Source organism: Bubalus kerabau, chromosome 22 (genome assembly GCF_029407905.1).
Source record: "Bubalus kerabau isolate K-KA32 ecotype Philippines breed swamp buffalo chromosome 22, PCC_UOA_SB_1v2, whole genome shotgun sequence".
NCBI lineage: Eukaryota > Metazoa > Chordata > Mammalia > Artiodactyla > Bovidae > Bubalus > Bubalus kerabau.
In genome coordinates this window covers 25,434,442-25,454,245 of record NC_073645.1, presented here as the reverse complement: position 1 = coordinate 25,454,245, position 19,804 = coordinate 25,434,442, and the positions used below count along the sequence as shown (strand labels likewise).

The 19,804-nt window shown below is 40.3% G+C and overlaps 1 protein-coding gene, 1 non-coding gene and 1 pseudogene across 2 annotated transcripts; 2 read left to right on the top strand and 1 right to left on the bottom strand.

The window, feature by feature from the left end:
• Nucleotides 1–1,003: 1,003 nt before the first annotated feature.
• LOC129637118 (formylglycine-generating enzyme-like) lies at nucleotides 1,004–2,647 on the top strand (annotated as a pseudogene).
• Nucleotides 2,648–3,882: 1,235 nt separating this feature from the next.
• TRNAR-CCU (transfer RNA arginine (anticodon CCU)) lies at nucleotides 3,883–3,955 on the bottom strand. The gene has a single exon. It is a non-coding gene; the product is annotated as a tRNA-Arg (tRNA).
• Nucleotides 3,956–15,751: 11,796 nt separating this feature from the next.
• LOC129636774 (mitochondrial import receptor subunit TOM20 homolog) lies at nucleotides 15,752–16,780 on the top strand. The gene has a single exon (XM_055560435.1). The coding sequence runs from the start codon at nucleotides 15,826–15,828 to the stop codon at nucleotides 16,261–16,263; it is 438 nt and encodes a 145-aa protein (XP_055416410.1). The 5' UTR covers nucleotides 15,752–15,825; the 3' UTR covers nucleotides 16,264–16,780.
• The last annotated feature ends 3,024 nt before the right edge of the window (nucleotides 16,781–19,804 follow it).

The window sequence follows — 19,804 nt, the reverse complement described above, 5'->3', positions numbered from 1 at the left end:
AGGCCATACAGGGAAACAGTGCTTCCCTAAACTACTTCTCCGGCCATGGGATGCCTTTCAATGCACCTTCCATTGGTGCACCCAATGGAAATCAGATGTTTTGTGGTCAGAATCTAGGCTTCCCAGTCAATAAGGATGTCACACGAACAAACCCATTGTTGGTCAACTTATTGCAGAGTGATATCTCTACAGGCAATTTTGGGGTACACAATAAGCAAAATAACATCAATGCAAATAAACAGAAGAAGAAACCTCCTTGGTAGAAGAAAAATAGCGAATCCAAACACTCCAGATACCCACCCAGCTGGTCTGGAGGAGGCTGATAAGCAGCCATTACCTGGAAAACAAGGAATTAGCTTGGAAAACTCAGGCCCTAAATCTCCAGAATTTTCAAGCTGACCACCAGGCCCTTCACAAAGTTTGGTCTCAAAGGAAACTCCAGCCACAGCACTACAGGGGTCTGTTCCCAGGTTAGAACTCAAGGCAAATGCTGCCATAGTCTCTGGACAAAACAGAGAGCCCAAAGAGGTAATTGGAAAGTCCAAAACTCCAAGCCAAATAAACGCCCAAACTGAAGAGCTGGCTTGTGGCTTCTGAGAATATGGAAAATGGACATTGTGAGCCATCCTCTCTGCTTCAGCCCCTAGCTCTGCTAAAGACATAACCAATGTGGTGCAGTCCAAGCAAAGAAAATCCAAGTAAACAAGCTGGATGACAATGTGATATTTGTAAATGTGTGTGAAATTTACAAAAAGTGATTTTGAGGTGTGACTTTTTAAATCCATTTCTGTACAGTTAGTTATCTTGATAATGTGGTTCTTCTCCTAGTCCCTGCAACTTATTTCGTAAAGTACAATGGGGAAAGCTGTTGTTGTACTCTTTAGATGTTGCAAGATGAAGTTCAAGGTTTCTAAAATGTTGCCACATATTGAGCAGAGCTAATGTGATTACATTATTAGTTTTCACATTTCTTAACCAGTTTAGAGTACAGGGTAATCTTATCATGTATGGATGTGAGAGTTGGACTGTGAAGAAGGCTGAGCACCGAAGAATTGATGCTTTTGAACTGTGGTGTTGGAGAAGACTCTTGAGAGTCCCTTGGACTGTGAGGAGATCCAACCAGTCCATTCTAAAGGAGATCAGCCCTGGGATTTCTTTGGAACGACTGATACTGAAGCTGAAACTCCAGTACTTTGGCCACCTCATGCGAAGAGTTGACTCATTGGAAAAGACTCTGATGCTGGGAGGGATTGGGGCAGGAGGAGAAGGGGATGACAGAAGATGAGATGGCTGGATGGCATCACTGACTCGATGGACGTGAGTCTGAGTGAACTCCGGGAGTTGGTGATGGACAGGGAGGCCTGGTGTGCTGCGATTCATGGGGTCGCAAAGAGTTGGACACAACTGACGACTGAACTGAACTGAACTGAATCTTCTCATGATGTGCTGTGGAAGTACTGTGTGTGAATAGCAGTAGTAGGGCAGAAAGAATCTTCTCATTTGGAAATGTTGTAAATAATTTTATTATGTAGTGTTTTGGATGTATTTGTTGTAGAAATGGACCAATGAATAAAGAAAATCTAAGGTTTTTTAAAAACAAACAAAACAAAAAAACAAAAACTGTATCTAGCGCATCCTCTTGTTGCCTCTGCCCTTGATGAGGGGCCCAGGCTGGCTGGTGGGAGGCAAAGAGGCCTGGGCGTGGTGTTCCTTACAGGCTCGGGCAGTTTGGGCATTCCCCAGTGCCCCGGGGTCTGTAGCAGATGGGGGTTGCACACCTATACTCACAAGACGCCCGGAGATGGGCTGTTTCTACCCACCAAAATGGCCCCATCCCTGCCGGAGTATTTACAATGGGCACCGATGATCCTCAGATAAAGTAGGATGGAGAAGCATCTGTGAAGAGAGTTGCTATTGATGCTTTTTACAAGGACGCCTATGAAGTCAGTAAGGCTAAATTTGAGAAGCTGTAAACTCAACCAGCTATTTGACAGAGCATGACAAGTTTGCTGACTCCTTTGGCTTTGAAGAGATGTTGAGTGAGCACAGGAAGTCTGATAGCCAACAGGCAGTTACAGATGCTCCCTGGTGGTTACCTGTTAAAGGCACTACCTGGAGACACCCGGAAGGGCCCGACTCTACTGTTTGACCCAGGCCAGATCACCCGGGCTCCTGAAACCACACCGTTGCCTACTGCCCTGGGCAGGGAAGTGGTTATCCATGAAAGTTGAGTGGCAATATTGCTGTCGAGGAGGTCTGCAAACTAGACATTTCCCCCGGGGCAAGAAACTGTAGCCAAAAGGCCAACATTATACCAACCTTTGACAGGGCGAGTTTCCCATGACCAACACCAGAGACCACGGAGACCGTGTCTGCTAACGCCTTTCCTCATAATGGTTATGGTTTATATCAATATAGTAGGGACGCCTAGGAGTGGACTTCAGACTGGTGTGGACCATTCGCCATTTTGTTGAAGGAATGATTAATCCAAAAGGCCCTCCTTTGGGGAAAGACCGGATGAAGAAAGGTTATCCAGCATGCACCATACAGATATCGCTGTGCTGCTTGAAGCCAGGACGCACCTCACAGTGCTGCTTGGAAGCTGGAATTCTGCTGTGCAGCTGACCGCCTGCCCACCACAGGCTAAGAGCCATGAAGAATCTTCCTGAATCCACGAAGAAGCCGTTTTTAGCCTGTTTGAGTCTTCCCTCAGAATGCTGAACAATCTTGTATGAAAAATTCCCACTCCAAGGTGGGTTACATAACTGACTGATGGCTAAAGCAATCACATTGCAAGACCAAATTGCTAATCTGCACCACCTTGTGTGGGGTTTCTCAGGAGGCAGTTAATGGTAAAGAACCCACCTGCCAATGCAGGAGATGTAAGAGATACAGGTTCAACTCCTGGGTGGGGAAGATCCCCTGGAGGAGGGCATGGCAACCCATTTGAGTATCCTTGCCTGGAAAATCCCATTGATAGAGGAGTCTGACAGGTTACAGTCCGTGGGGTCACAAAGAGTTGGATATGACTGAAGCTCTTAACTTGCCCACATTAGCATGCGCACTTTATCATTTGGTGAATTTTATGTTTACTTTCGGAGAAGGCGATGGCACCCCACTCCAGTATTCTTGCCTGGGAAATCCCATGGACGGAGGAGCCTGGTAGGCTGCAGTCCATGGGGTCGCTACGAGTCGGACACGATTGAGCGACTTCACTTTCACTTTTCACTTTCGTGCATTGGAGAAGGAACTGGCAACCCACTCCAGTGTTCTTGCCTGGAGAATCCCAGGGACAGGGGAGCCTGGTGGGCTGCCGTCTCTGGGGTCACAGAGTCGGACACGACTGAAGCGACTTAGCAGCAGCAGCATGTTTACTTTTGATAAAGACGAAGGAGTGGAGGGCACCCTGAGTTAGGCTTCAGGAGGCCTGCATTCTACCCAGGCTCTGCCCCTGGGGTTAGACCCCAAGGTCCCACACTAGACCTTCTTGGGCCTCAGTGACCTACCTCATCTCAACAATGAGGGGATGAATAATATAATCTCTGAGGCTCTCTCCCAACTTGCAAATACTCAGAATATATCAGGTTCTATTGTGATTTCATAGTGAGAATTTATGATGTTATGTCTTAGCTATTTCTTCCATGTGTGAACCTTGGGTGAAACTAATTATGTAAAATATTAATGATTTTTTCTTATGAATTATTTTTAGAAAAGGATGGGGGGTGGCAGTGATGAGTCTTTCTATTCACACTGTATTTTGTTTTTTCTTTTTTTTTTTTTCAATTTATTTATTTGGCTGTGCCAGGCATTAGTTGTTACAAACACGATCTTCAATCTTTGATGCAGCATGCCGAGTCTTTAGTTGTGCCATGTGGGATCTAGTTCCCTGACCAGGAATTGAACCCAGACCCCCTGCATTAGGAGTACAGAGTCTTAGCCATTGGACCACCAGGGAAGTCCCTTGTTTTTTCAAGGATGGTTCACTCAAATTCAGCAATCTGAACACACAGGAACATCACTGGGGTGACTCTATTGTGCTTTATCTTTTTAAAAAATATTTATTTATTTATTTGGCTGCACTGGGTCTTAGTTGTGGCATGCAGGTTCTTTAGTTGTGGCATGTGGGATCTAGTTCCCCAACCAGGGATTGAACCCCAGCTCCCGCGTTGGAAACTCAGAGTCTTAACCACTGCACCACCAGGGAAGTTCCTACTGCTGCCTTATTTTGTGTTTAATTTTTTTCTAGTGCACTATTTTGATTCTCTTCTCATTTCTTTTTCTGATTTTGTTTTTAGTTATTTTCTTAGTGGCCGGGTGTTAGAGGTAACAGCTTCGGTTAATAATAATCTAGTTTGAATTAAACCAACTTAGCCTCAAGAGTATACAAAACTCTGCTCTTACACAGCTTCATCCTCCCTTCCTTATGTTGTTATTGTCACAGATTGCCCATTGACATAGATAATTGTTGGTTTTGCATTTGTCTTTTAATCATATAGGGAAAAAAGAGAAGCTACAAACCAAAAATACAAGAGTACTGGATTTTACACCTAACTATGTAGGTATAATTACTGGTGTTCTTTACTTCTTTGTACAGTTTTTAGTTACTCTCCTTTCGTTTCAGTTGGAACAACTGTTTAGCATTTCTTGTAGGGCGTGTCTGCTATTATAGCAATAAGTTCTTTAGGTTTTTTTAAAATCTGGGAAAACCTTAACTTATCCTTCTCTGTCATTAATAGTTCTTTTTCTGTTATTATAAAGTTCTATATATTTGTACTTTAAAATATTAATAACTGTCTTGTGGGTTTTTTCCAATTTTTTAAATTGTGGTAAAATACACATGAACTTTACCAGCTCAGCCATTTTTAAGCGCAGTTGAACGGTACGAACTTCATTTACATCGTTGCACAGCCATCAGCATCATCCATCTCCAGAATTCTTTTCATTTCACAAAACTGAAACTCAATACCCATTAAGCGATAACTCCTCATTCCCTCCCCCAGCTCCAGACTCTAACAAACACCATTTTACTTTCTGTCTCTATAATTTTGACTACTGGCAAATCACGCTGGGAACATGGGCCACTATTCCCACAGCTGACACCAAGTTTTACAATTCTTCTTTCCATGTCCGGAAAGTGTTCTGAAATCAATCAGAATAGAGGACACAATGGCATTTTTTTCCATTACAAATACACACACACAAAGTTAAAGTAAGTCGTAAAAAAGTGAAAAAGAATAAAAAGTAAACTGAGAAAATCAACTCTCTCCCATTCCTATCCTTAATTCTTTTTCCCAGTGCATTCTCAGTCACACAGTCATATCTGCTGCTGTTACTAAGTCGCTTCAGTCGTGTCCGACTCTGTGTGACCCCATAGACGGCAGCCCACTAGGCTCCTCTGTCCCTGGGATTCTCCAGGCAATAATACGGGAGTGGGTTGCCATTTCCTTCTCCAATGCATGAAAGTGAAAAGTGAAAGTGAAGTCGCTCAGTCGTGCCCGACTCTTAGCGACCCCATGGACTGCAGCCCACCAGGCTCCTCCGCCCATGAGGCAACCACAATTACTAGTTTCTTGTGGATCCTTTCATATATCATCTATGTATAAAAATGTATGTTTGTGTAAACGAAAGTGGGGTTCAGCTGCTTACTGTTCAAAAGCCAATGAAGAAGCAAGACTGGTGAAAAGGAAAATTTGCTTTATTTCAGATGCCAGCTATGGAGGGGGGCGGGTAGGGAGAGGGTAGACTCCTATCCCAAGGCCAACTCCTATCCCACTGACATCAGAGGGCAAGAGCTTTCACAGATGGAGGGAGGCGACTATGTGCAAAAATAGCAGTCGGCTCCGACAGTCATCTTAAAATTGGCCATGCAGTGGTCTGATCAGCATCACCTTAATTGTTTTAAGTAAAGTTAATCTTCAGTTCTAGGCTTCCCTGGGGGCTCAGTGGCAAAGAATCTGCCTGCAGTACAGTAAGCCTAGGTTCTATCCCTGGGTTGGGAAAATCCCCTAGAGTAGGAAATGGCAACCCACTCCAGTATTCTTGCCTGGAGAACTCCATGGACAGAGGAGCCTCGTGGGCTACAGTCCATGGGGTCACAAAGAGTCGGACACTTACTGAAGCGAAGTAAGCAGCCAAGGAGCAAGCATACTATTTCCCTACATGAATGTTCCATGTTTCTATTACTCAACAAAAGCAAAAAACATGTTTGTGGGTTTACCATTACACTTTGACATATTTCCTTCTAGATTTCTATGTAATTATTCTTAAAACAAAAAATTTTCAGGGCAAGCTACTGCCTCTGAAACTGGATAGACAGGCAATTACAGACAATCACAGTTTATAGGGAATGGAAGCCACTGGAGCAAGCAACTGGTAAGAACATGTTAACAGTAATTGACAAATTTCTGGAGGTTGTGTGGACTAGCTTGAGAATTAAAAACTCCCGAGGGCCTAATCATAAGAGGCCCACAAACTTTCATAAATATTTATTTCAGAATCTCTACCAGGTTCTTTTATTATTATTATTATTATTGTTGCTTATTTTTATTTTATGTATTTACTTGTGGCTGTGCTCGGTCTTCATTACTGCAAAATTATGTTTAAAAGTGAATAAAAAATAAAGAATGTTCCAGACAAAAACCAAGGGAATGTGTTGCCAGTGGACCTGTCTTGCAAGAAACATTAAAAGATATTCTTTAGAGAGAAGAAAAATGGTATAGGTCAGAAACTTGCATCTATATAACAAAAAAAGAGCATTAGAGAAGGAACAAATGAATATAAAATCTTTCATTTTATTGATCTAATATACAGCTATTCAAATAATAGCAACAGGACTTCACTAGTGGTACAGTGGTAAGAGTCTGCCTTCCAATATAGGAACACAAGTTTGATCCCTGGTTTGGGAAGATTCCACATGCCGTAGAGCAACTAAACCCACGCACCACAACTATTGAGTCAGTGCTCTAGAGTCCACGAGTTGCAACTACGGAAGCCCATGCACCTAAAGCCTGTGCTCCATGTCAAGAGAAGCCATCACAACGAGAAGCCCATGCACCACGATGAAAAGTAGCCCCTCCTGCAGCAGCTAGAGAAAGCCTGTAAACAGCAAAGAAGACCCAGTGCAATCACAAATAAATAAATAAATAATAAAAATAGCAACAATGTGTTGGGAGATTACAGCTTATAGATAAGTGAAATGAATGACAACATTATAAGGGACAGGAAGGAGGGATTTATAATTCTTTTATAAGATACCTGCACTATTCATGAACTGGTATAGTGTATTTGGAATTGGAGTTAGATTAGTTGTAAATGTATATTTCAAACTTTAGGGAAATCACTAAAGCTTTTTTAAAGTATAATTAACATGCTAAGAGAGGAGAGAAAATGAAATCATATAAAATGCTGGATTAAAACTAGAGAAGAAAAAAAACTAGAGAAGTAAAAAGGAGAATATTCAAATAAAGAAATAAAGAATTGCAAAGGATAGAATAGAAAATAGTCACAAATATGGTAGATATTAATCCAACTTTATCAAAAAAACATTTAAAATGTGAGTAGTCTTTTAATACACCAATTAAAAGACAGACTGGATAAAACAGAAAAGACCCAATTGTTGCCTATAAGAAATCTGCTTTAAATATGTAATGAGGGACAAATATAAAAAGATGGACAAACAATCCAGTTTTAAATGAATAAATGACCTGAATAGACATTTCTCCAAAGAAAATAAACAAATGGCCAATAAGCTCATAAAAAGATGCTCAACATCATTAGTCATTTTGTGCTAAGTTGCTTCAGTCATGTCCAACTCTTTGCAACTCTATGGACTGTAGCCTGCCAGGCTCCTCTGTCCGTGGGATTCTCCAGGCAAGAATACTGGAGTGGGTTGCCATGCCCTCCTCCAGGGGATCTTTCTGACCCAGGGATAGAACTTACAGTCCCTTAATTCTCCTGCATTCGCAGGCAGGTTCTTTACTGCTAGCGCCACCTGGGAAACCCAAATCAGTCATCAAGTGAAGTTGTTCAGTCTTGTCTGACTCTTTGCGACCCCATGGACTGCAACCTACCAGGCTCCTCCATTCATGGGACTTTCCAGGCAAGAGTCCTGGAGTGGGTTGCCATTTCCTTCTCCAGGGGATCTTCCCAACCCAGGGATCAAACCCAGGTCTCTTGCATTGCAGGCAGATACTTTATTGTCTGAGCCACCAGAGAAGCCCAGGGGAAATGCAAATCAAAACCTCAGTGAGATGCCATTTCACATCTACTAGTATTGTTGGTGTGAAATGGCATCTCACTGAGGTTTTGATTTGCATTTGCCTTGGGCTTTCACACCTACTAGGTATTGTTGCGGAGAAGGCAATGGCACCCCACTCCAGTACTCTTGCCTGGAAAATCCCATGGACGGAGGAGGCTGGTAGGCTGCAGTCCATGGGCTCGCGAAGAGTTGGACACGACTGAGCGACTTCACTTTTAATTTTCACTTTCATGTACTGGAGAAGGAAATGGCAACCCACTCCAATGTTCTTGCCTGGAGAATCCCAGGGACGGGGGAGCCTGGTGGGCTTCTGTCTATGGGGTCGCACAGAGTCGGACACAACTGAAGTGACTTAGCAGCAGCAGGTGTTGTTGAGAATGTGGAAAATTAGACACATACATTGCTGTTAGGAAAATAAATGGTGCAATCACTACAGAAAATAATTTGGGAGTTCCTCAAAGAGCTGAATATTTAATTACCTTATGACCCAGCAACTCTACTCCTAAGTACATGCTCAAAAGAGTTGAAAGCAGAGGCTCAAGAGATATTTGGACATGCATTGTCATAGCAGCTTTGTTCACAATAGTCAAAAGATGGAAACAAGTGTCCATCAAGAGATAAATGGATAAGCAAAATGTGACATATGCATGGAGATTCCTATAAAAGCTAGGAATAAAACTACCACATAACTCAGCAATCCCTCTACTGGGCATATGCTCTGAGAAAACCATAATCCTAAAAGGCACGTGTACCCCAATGTTCATCACAGCACTATTTACAATAATTAGGATGTGGAAGCAACCTAGATGTCCATCAACAGACAAATGGATAAAGAATTTGTTGTACATACACATGATCAAATATTACTCAGCCATTAAAAGGAATGCATTTGACTCAGTTCTAAAGGGATGGATGAACCTAGAGCCTATTATTGGAGAAGGCAGTGGCACCCCACTCCAGTACTTTGCCTGGAAAATCCCATGGGTGGAGGAGCCTGGTAGGCTGCAGTCCATGGGATTGCTAAGAGTCAGACACGACTGAGTGACTTCACTTTGACTTTTCACTTTCATGCATTGGAGAAGGAAATGGCAACCCACTCCAGTGTTCTTGCCTGGAGAATCCCAGGGACGGGGGAGCCTGGTGGCTGCCGTCTATGGGGTCACACAGAGTCGGACACGACTGAAGCGACTTAGCAGCAGCAGTAGCAGCAACAGAGCCTATTATACAGAGTGAAGTAAGTCAGAATATATGTGTTAGTCACTCAGTTGTGTGCGACTCTGTGATCCCATGGACTGTAGCCCACCAGGCTCCTCTGTCCATGGAATTCTCCAGGCAAGAATACTGGAGTGGGTAGCCATTCCCTTCTCCAGGGGATCTTCCTGATCCAGGGATTAAACCCAGGTTACCTGCATTGCAGGCAGATTCTTTACAGTCTGAGTAACCAAGGAAGTCCGAAGTAAGTCAAAAAGAGAATGGCAAATATCACAAATCAACACATATATACAGAATCTAGAAAGATGGTACTGATGAATCCATCTGCAGGGCACAATGGAGATGAAGACATAGAGAACAAACTGTGTACACAGCAGGATAAAGAGAGGGTGGAATGAATTGAGAGAGTAGCATTGAAACATATACATGACCGTATGTAAAATTAGATAACCAGTGGAAATTTGTTGTGTGATTCAGGGAGCTCAAATCTGGTGCTCTTTGACAACCTAGAGGGCAGGATGGAGTGGGAGGTGGGAGGAAGGTTCAAGACTGAGGGGACATACATATATAACTATGACTGATTCATGCTGATATAGGGCAGAAACTAACACAATATTGTAAAGCAATTATCCTCCAATTAAAAATAAATAAAAATTTTACAAAGTGACATGTCCACAACAATGGAACATTATTCAACTATGAAAAGGAGTGAAATTCTGACACATGCTACAACATGGATGAATCTTGAAAACATGCTTAGCAAAAGAAGGTAGACACAAAGGACAATGTTGTTTGAGTACACTTACATGAAATATCCAGGCTAGGCAAATTCAAAGAGACAGAAAGTAGACTAGAGGTCACAAGGCGCTGGGGAGGGTTCTAGGTACTTTCATTGCAAGCATCTTTGCTATAGACATCTGAAGTTGCAAGCATGTTTGCTACATAGCTAATTGTCTATAATGCAATTTTGCCATAAAAGATAAATTAGTTTGTTGACAGTCTAGTTTCATTTCCCCTTGATGCAGAACTCCCATTTTTATAATACATAAATCTTGGATCTCATTATGGTCTACACAGTGAAGAGTCTTAAAATAGTGGATGATAACAACAATGTATGTCAACTTGATACAAAATAGGTGGATAAAACTTACAAGAAGTGTGAAAGAAGAGTGTTTAAAGCCAGATTGCACACTGTACTGAAAAATGGTTACATGTCAGTTTGCAAATCCTTCAGTGATTTGAAGGCATAGGACCCACAGAACTTTTGAACATCTGTTGATGGACAAGATGCCAGGAACAACAGTGGAGAGGTTTTCACAACACAATACAAAGCTCGGTTACAAAATATCCATCTTAGTATCTGGAAACTTATACTTCTCTTAACAAAGGAAATTTTAATGTAAAAGAAAAAGTACAATGCTGAACAAGGAGGTAAATCATCACTGACAACAAAAATATATGTAATATATATTTATAATATGTATTATATTACAAAAATATAAATATTATATATATTATATAAGTGTGAATAAAAGACTTGGGAAATAAGTGCTTACATGTAGCCCACAAAGTACAATCAGTTATTTGCACAGTATTGCAGTGAACCCACACACATTTTAGTTTATTTAAGGATTTTGTATTTTGCAATAAAGTCTTTCTACTTTTGTTGTTCATATGTTTCATTATGTCCTTTTAATGTCCCTCTTTGGTTTTTTGTTATTTTATCTTTTACAGCAGAATGGTCTTATGGTCAATCAGTTCAGTTCAGTTCAGCCGCTCAGTCGTGTCCAACTCTTCGTGACCCCATGAGTCGCAGCACTCCAGGCCTCCCTGTCCATCACCAACTCCTGGAGTTCACTCAGGCTCACGTCCATTGAGTCGGCGATGCCATCCAGCCATTTCATCCTCTGTCGTCCCTTCTCCTCCTGCCCCCAATCCCTCCCAGCATCAGAGTCTTTTTCCAATGAGTCAACTCTTCGCATGAGGTGGCCAACGTACTGGAGTTTCAGCTTTAGCATCATTCCCTCCAAAGAAATCCCAGGACTGATCTCCTTCAGAATGGACTGGTTGGATCTCCTTGCAGTCCAAGGGACTCTCAAGAGTCTTCTCCAACACCACAGTTCAAAAGCATCAATTCTTCGGTGCTCAGCTTTCTTCACAGTCCAACTCTTACATCCATACATGACCACAGGAAAAACCATAGCCTTGACTAGACAGACCTTTGTTGGCAAAGTAATGTCTCTGCTTTTGAATATGCCATCTAGGTTGGTCATAACTTTTCTTCCAAGGAGTAAGCGTCTTTTAATTTCATGGCTGCAGTCACCATCTGCAGTGATTTTGGAGCCCCCAAAAATACAGTCTGACACTGTTTCCACTGTTTCCCCTTCTATTTCCCGTGAAGTGATGGGACCGAATGCCATGATCTTCGTTTTCTGAATGTTGAGCTTTAAGCCAACTTTTTCACTCTCCTCTTTCACTTTCATCAAGAGGCCTTTTAGTTCCTCTTCACTTTCTGCCATAAGGGTGGTGTCATCTGCATATCTCAGGTTATTGATATTTCTCCCGGCAATCTTGATTCCAGCTTGTGTTTCTTCCAGTCCAGTGTTTCTCATGATGTACTCTGCATAGAAGTTAAATAAGCAGGGTGATAATATACAGCCTTGACATACTCCTTTTCCTATTTGGAACCAGTCTGTTGTTCCATGTCCAGTTCTAACTGTTGCTTCCTGACCTGCATACAGGTTTCTCAAGAGGCAGGTCAGGTGGTCTGGTATTCCCATCTCTTTCAGAATTTTCCACAGTTTATTGTGATCCACACAGTCAGCGGCTTTGGCATAGTCAATAAAGCAGAAATAGATGTTTTTCTGGAATTCTCTTGCTTTTTCCATGATCCAGAGGATGTTGGCAATTTGATCTCTGGTTCCTCTGCCTTTTCTAAAACCAGCTTGAACATCAGGAAGTTCACGGTTCACGTATTGCTGAAGCCTGGCTTGGAGAATTTTGAGCATTACTTTACTAGGATGTGAGACGAGTGCAATTGTGCAGTAGTTTGAGCATTCTTTGGCATTGCCTTTCTTCTGGTCAATCAGTTATGAGCAAAAATATTTGTGCAATAAACGTCTGCAGCAGTGATGTCTATGGCAAAGATGCTTATAGTCGTGGACATGATGGGCAGAGTGGATAATGGAGAATTCCTAATTAATGGGTATAGAATTTCTGTTTGGTGTGATAAAAACAGTTTTTAAATAGTGATGACAGTTGCACATTGTGAATGTAGCTAAAGCCACTGAATTGCACACTTAAAAATTATTAAAATGGCAATTTTATGTAGTATATTTTGCCACAATTTTTAACAGTTAATAATGTATTATACCAAAGTCCATCAAATTGTACACAAGAGCCAAGAGATGTGGGGAGGGGACTGACTACAAAGAATTATGAGAGAAATTTGGGGGGTGATGAAAATATTCTATATAATGATTGTGGTTATGGTTGTATATCTCTCTATCTTTTTCAGACTCATCTCATGCTATACTTAAAACTGGTGAGCTTTATTATATTTGAATATCTCATAAAGTCTGACAAAACATAAAAATGTAAAAACAACCCCCCTAAATAGAAAGTAAAATGGAATTAAATGTTCTCAATAAAACTGGGGAGAAAATAAATAAAATAAATACTCTAACTATGTATTGAGTCTTGGTAGTGTAAGTATACAAAGAACTATCTCAGATGACTGAGATACACTAATTTGACCGTACAGCCATAGTCAAAAGTACTCTAACGACAAAAAGCAACTTTAAAAAAAACCTCATTGTTTTTGGTAATTATATTGTTGGTGGTTATTGGCAACATTGTTTTTTGTTTGTTTTCATTTTTTTTTAATTGGAGGCTAATTATTTTACAATATTGTAGTGGTTTTTGCCATACATTCACATGAATCAGCCGTGGGTGTTCATGTGTTCCCCATCCTGACCCTCCCTCCCACCTCCCTCCCCATCCCATCCGTCAGGTTCATCCCAGTGCACCAGCCCTGAGCACCCTGCCTCATGCATGAACCTGGACTGGTGATCTATTTCACATATGATAATATACAGGTTTCAATGCTATTCTCTCAAATCACCCCACCCTCGCCTTCTCCCACAGAGTCCAACAGTGTGTTCTTTACATCTGTGTCTCTTTTGCTGTCTCACATATAGGGTCATCATTACCATCTTTCTAAATTCCATATATATGCGTTAATATACTGTATTGGTGTTTTTCTTTCTGACTTACTTCACTCTGTATAATAAGCTCCAGTTTCATCCACCTCATTAGAACTGATTCAAATGCATTCTTTTTAATAGCTGAGTAATACTCCATTGTGAATATGTACCACAACTTTCTTATCCATTCGTCTCCTGATGGGCATCTAGGTTGCTTTCATGTTCTGGCTATTGTAAACAGTGCTGCAATGAACATTGGGGTACACGTGTCTCTTTCAATTTAGCGTCATTGTTGCTCTGAAACTGTGTGTTGTGGGAGAAATAGAATAAAAATAATAAAAAATAAAATAATGTTGCTGTTATTGACAACTGAAATTTTCTATACTGTTAAGAGATAATGAGGTAAGACTGATGATGTTAAGTAAAAACTCCATAGCTGATTTTGAATTGGAAGTGTCAACATGAACTCATGACATATTTAATCTTTTTTTTTTAATTGTATTTTCTAGCTCTGTTAACTGAAAAGACCTAGGGTCCATGACCAACCCAGTACCAATGGGCATTCCCGGCACTCAGTTTGTTGTTTTTAAATGTCATTTTGTTAAAAGTAACCTGGACTCCTTAAGATGGCTGATTCCAGGACTGGGATGGATCTGTATACAGAAGATGGGCCTAAAATAACCTGTCATTATCAGGAAGCAAAGAAATTAATAAAGACAAATGATGTGTCAAAGGACTCTGGAGATAACCTAAGTAAATTCACACCAGCCAAAACTACCATTTGAGCATTACAAAGAGTTACAGCCTCAATGAGTTATAGCTTCAGTTAGGATTAAATCTATTTATTCATAATGATACTACAAAAGCCCACTTTATTGGTCACTTTTGAAGGATGGTAGGGAATCAACTTATTATTTTGACAATTGGTAGAGAAAAAAGAATCAACATTTGTTATGCTTTTCCTACAAGTTGAATATCTCATGGTAACTGAATAGGTGATAAGGGGAAGTTTCTCCTTATAGAAGTATTCTAATAAACTCAGTAGAAAAGAGAATTAAAATATCACTAGTTGCCAAACCCTAATGAATGAATGGATCTAGGGAAAGACAATCAATAGTAGATAACATTGATAAAAAGAGGCAAGAGAAAAAAATTGTTTTGGCCATGCCATGCTCATGTGGAATGTTGGTTCCCCAACCCGAGGCCCCTGCATGGAAGCACAGATTCTTAACCACTGGACCACCAAGGAAGTCCTGAAATTAGTCTTACTTTGAAAAAGAAATCTAATCTGATCAAGCCTTTACATGTAACTATCAATTTAAACCAAATTCAAGAGGGAAAGAAACATGATACTATGGGGATGCAATCAGCAAACTATACCGTGAGGGGCTTCCCTGTAGGCTCAAAGGTAAACAATACACCTGCCAATGCAGGAGACACAGGCTGATGGAAGATCCCACATGCAACAGACCAACTAAGCCTATGGGCCACAGCTCTTGAGCCTGTGCTCTCCAGCCAGGGAGCCACAACTACTGAGCCTATGTGCAACAGTTTCTGAGGGCCAGGCGCCCTAGAGCCTGTGCTCTGCAACAAGAGAAGCCACCACAATGAGAAGCCCTCGCACTGCAACTAGAGGTAGCCCCTGCTTGCTGCAACTAGAGAAAAGGCCATGCAGCAATGAAGCACATCCAAAAAGAATAAAATAAAAAATTTACACTGCGAGAAACCTGACAAATGACTGAGCACACACAAACAAAAACATGCACAGATATACTGTTTATGTTATTTTTAATCCAGTAGAATTTTTAAATGTCTATGCAGCAAAATATATCAGCACTTTTCTTTACTGCTTTTGGATTTCACTTCTTGCTTAAGAATGTCATGCCTATTCCAAATTTATAAAAATCATGTATAGTTCTTCTAATAGACTTATTTATACTTCTATTATTTCTTGAATTCATATTTAAGGAATTCATATATAAGGTGTATGTAAAGGGAATGGAATAGAGATCTAACATTTTTATAAATTAGTAGTTAAGTCCCATAAATATATATTAACCCATTCTGATTTTAAAATGCCATCTTCAGGCGTGGTCAACGGCTTCTTTGCGGGCCCCGCCGCAGCCGACCCGGCTCCTCGGTGGAGAGAAGATGGTGGGCCGGAACAGCGCCATCGCCGCCGGCGTGTGCGGGGCTCTTTTCATTGGTTACTGCATTTACTTCGACCGCAAGAGACGGAGTGACCCCAACTTCAAGAACAGGCTGCGAGAACGAAGAAAGAAACAGAAGCTTGCCAAGGAGAGAGCTGGGCTTTCCAAGTTACCTGACCTTAAAGATGCTGAAGCCGTTCAGAAATTCTTTCTAGAAGAAATACAGCTTGGTGAAGAATTACTAGCTCAAGGTGAATATGAGAAGGGTGTGGACCATCTGACAAATGCGAATGCTGTGTGTGGACAGCCGCAGCAGTTGCTGCAAGTGTTGCAACAAACTCTTCCACCACCGGTGTTCCAGATGCTTCTGACTAAGCTCCCAACAATTAGTCAGAGAATTGTAAGTGCTCAAAGCTTGGCTGAAGATGATGTGGAATGAGAAACAAATGTCAACATAATGATCTCAATTAAAACATATTTTTAAAATCTTAACTCAGAAGATGATCGGCTCTGGGGGAGTAAGGGCAGATAAGCTTGTTATGGACTGTCCTCCACAGTGAAGTCTACCAAAGTTAATTTTTACTTTGTGTAGATCCATTTGTCTGTTTTATTTATTTTTCCCAGTGGAAAGTGTATTTTGATAGAGAGCTTTTCATTTTATAAATACACTATGAATTACTGAAATATGCATTTTGTTTATTCTTAAAATATGTGATTAGAGTGTATGTATAACATCCCATTACTTCCATTAAAAATACCCGGTGCTCAGTTTTGAAAGATAGGCCCCAAAAAATGTAAAAGAAAACTGAAGAATATACTTGTTTTGCTCTACATCAGAAAGTTGGCTGGAAACTTGTGTTGATCAAAACTGAGCATTAAGAGATTATTTCTTTCCATTTAATCTCTTAAATATGTGTAATGTGCTGCTATGCTATAATAACAACTTCACCCCCTCCCTTGAAGTGTTTTCTTTAAATCAGTGGGTTTGATGTATTCTGGATATTTACCTCCTTGTATTTTAGATACATGTAGTTGCGGATAGCACCAGGAATTGGATGTCTGTACATTCTTAATCTGGCTGAGTAAGCTTTACCAGTTAATGTCTGCCCACTTGCCTCATATATAAACTGAGGAAATGGGTGTGCTAATTCAGCTTCTAATTCCTTTGGTTCTGTGCAGCATTCTCAAATCCCTCTTTCTGAGGGAAATACCTGTTTGGGCAGCCAGCCCTTGCGTTTTTTTATACTCTGAATTTCGCATGCTTGCCTGACGTATTTCTGGTTTTTTAAAAGGTATAACGTGTTGATTTTCACTGAAATCATGGTTCTGTCACTACTTTTGTAAATTAACCTGAAACGTAACCTTCACGGTAACTGGGACGCTATGCTTGTAAAAGTGTTTGTTCCCTTTCGCTTTTATCCTCAGTGTACCTCCTTAATCCCCTACCAACCCTTATCTTGTATGAGAATAAGGTGTAACTTTGTGGCTGAAGACTTGAATGAAGATAATGGGACCTTTTATTCTCTAAATAGTGACATATTATCTGCAGCCACAGATTAAATATCAGACCTAAGAATAAAGATCCTTGGTACTTAAAAAAAAAAATAAAAAAAAAAAATAAATAAAATGCCATCTTCATTGTATATTAAAAATCCATAGCCACATGAGCTTTTTTCTAGACTCTCTATATGATTATCCAGGAGGTTTTTGTATGTGACACTAAAAATGTTTAAATTATCATAGCTTTAGAGTTTGTTTAGATATCTAGTTGGAACCATTCCCCTTCATTGTTCTTTTTGAAAATTTACTCTCTCCTTACAAGTACCCTGCCAGATAAACTTCAGAATTAGTCCAATACCATATAACATGCAATCTAGTACCGCCTCCACTTTTTTATTTTGAAAAAACTTTAAAGAAAAAAGGAAGAATAGTAAAACAAACACCTGTGTACTCTTATATCCAGATTCACCAATTTAACATTTGCCACATTTGCTTTATTGCTCTTTTTGACCAGCAGCTGCATGCCAGCTGTTAAAAAGAATTAAGGCAAATTATATCATAGGTGAGATTACAAAATGGTAGATACACTTGGGAAACAGTTTGGTAGTGACTTATAAAGTTAAACATACCTTATGACCTAGAAATTCTACTCTTAGGGATTTACTCAAGAGCAAATGTGAACATATTTCCACACAAAAGTGTTATGCAAATTTTCATAGCAGCATTATTATTCATATGAAGCCCAAACTGGAACAAACCAAATATCTATCAACTGATAACTGAGTAAATAACTCCTTTATTATGTAATACTCTGTGCTAAAAAGAAATGAGATGGTGATGTGTACAACAAGGCCATGGAATCTCAAAAAAAAAATTGAAGTGTACAAAGTCAAACACCAAACACTTTATATTGTACAATGCCATATAAATGAAACTCTAGAAATGAAAACTATTTTGTAATGAAAAGCAGGTCAATGGTTTCAGAGTTAGATTTTAGGTGAGGGGATTGATTACAATGGAGAATGAGGGGACGTTTTAGAATGATGGAAACATTTTGTATCTTAATTGTTGAGATGGTAAACGACAGTATACAATTGCCAAGACTTATTAAACTGTATAGTTGAAATGGATGAATCTTATTTTATGAAAATTATACCATATTTCTAAATTGGGTGGAATCTAATGCCCTAAATTCCCTAATCTAAAAACTGGAGGAAAATCTTTAAAAGGAAAAAAAAGGGATAATTAGGCAACTCAATAAGAACTGATTTGAAAAGTTCTCCAAGATACATTATTATGGCTAGTATTAATATTTATATAAGAGATATATGAGAAAAATGGTCAAGTTTGTGAATGTAATTGCATAGAATATCCTTGAAGTTGTTTAAGGAAGGAATTGGTAAGAGGGTGGTTGGTAGGGAGGTGAAGTGGGTGGTTGGGAGAAGTGGTGGGCCTTTTTACTGTTTTGGAATTTTTTCTGGGTGCACAAACTATCTAGGTAAGAAATAAATAGGGCTTCCCTGGTGGCTCAGATGGGAAAGAATCCGCCTCAGTGTGGGAGACCTGGGTTTGATCCCTGAGTTGGAAGATCCCCTGGAGAAGGGCATGACAACCCACTCCAGTATTCTTGCCTGGAGAATTCCCATGGACAGAGGAGCCTGGCGGGCTACAGTCCATGGGGTCACAAAGAGTCGGACAGGACTCAGCGACTAAGCACAAGAAATTAACAATTAAAGTAAAATAAAACAGTTATAAAAATAAACTGAATTTAGACTCAGATTTTTAAAAAGAGAGAAATGTGAACATTTTTGACAGTCAAATTTGGTAAGCGGGTTATACCAGTTGTAAGAACATATTGCTATGTTAATAACAACATAATAATAATAACAACAACTAACAGAAACTGAGTGTTGTCACATACTAGGACTTGGTTAAGAATTTTAAAACAGCTTGAGACATACGAAGTTACATAATGTCTCTGAGTTCATACAGCTAGCTAGAAGCTGTAAATATCTAAAGGATGCCTGGATCCTGACAGCATGGAAGGGAGTAAGATGGAGTAGATAAGTGCTTCTTTGGGGAGTAAATGTGACAAAAAAGAAAGCTTATAGTACCAGCTACTCAAGAGGGCCTGGTTTGAAAGCAAGCCCCAGAGGACATGTCCAGGAGCCAAGACCTAAGGATCATGTTATAGAAGTTACACCCCAATCAGAGTTCTCTTTATCGAATCAAAGGGAAATAAGCCAGGCACAAGTTTCCAGTCTGACTCAGGAGAACCCAAAGTGTATGGATAACGCCTTGGTCTCAGATACTCTGCCATCTATCGATGTAGATTTGATGTGTGCCTTTCAGCAGCTGGAAGGGCCAGGATAGGAGACCAGCATTCAGGGAAAAGAGAGAAAGTAGGGGGGAAATTAGAGGGTATAAATGATGTAGGGTCTGTGATGGAGTAATCATCCCCATTTTCCCCTGAGTATGAC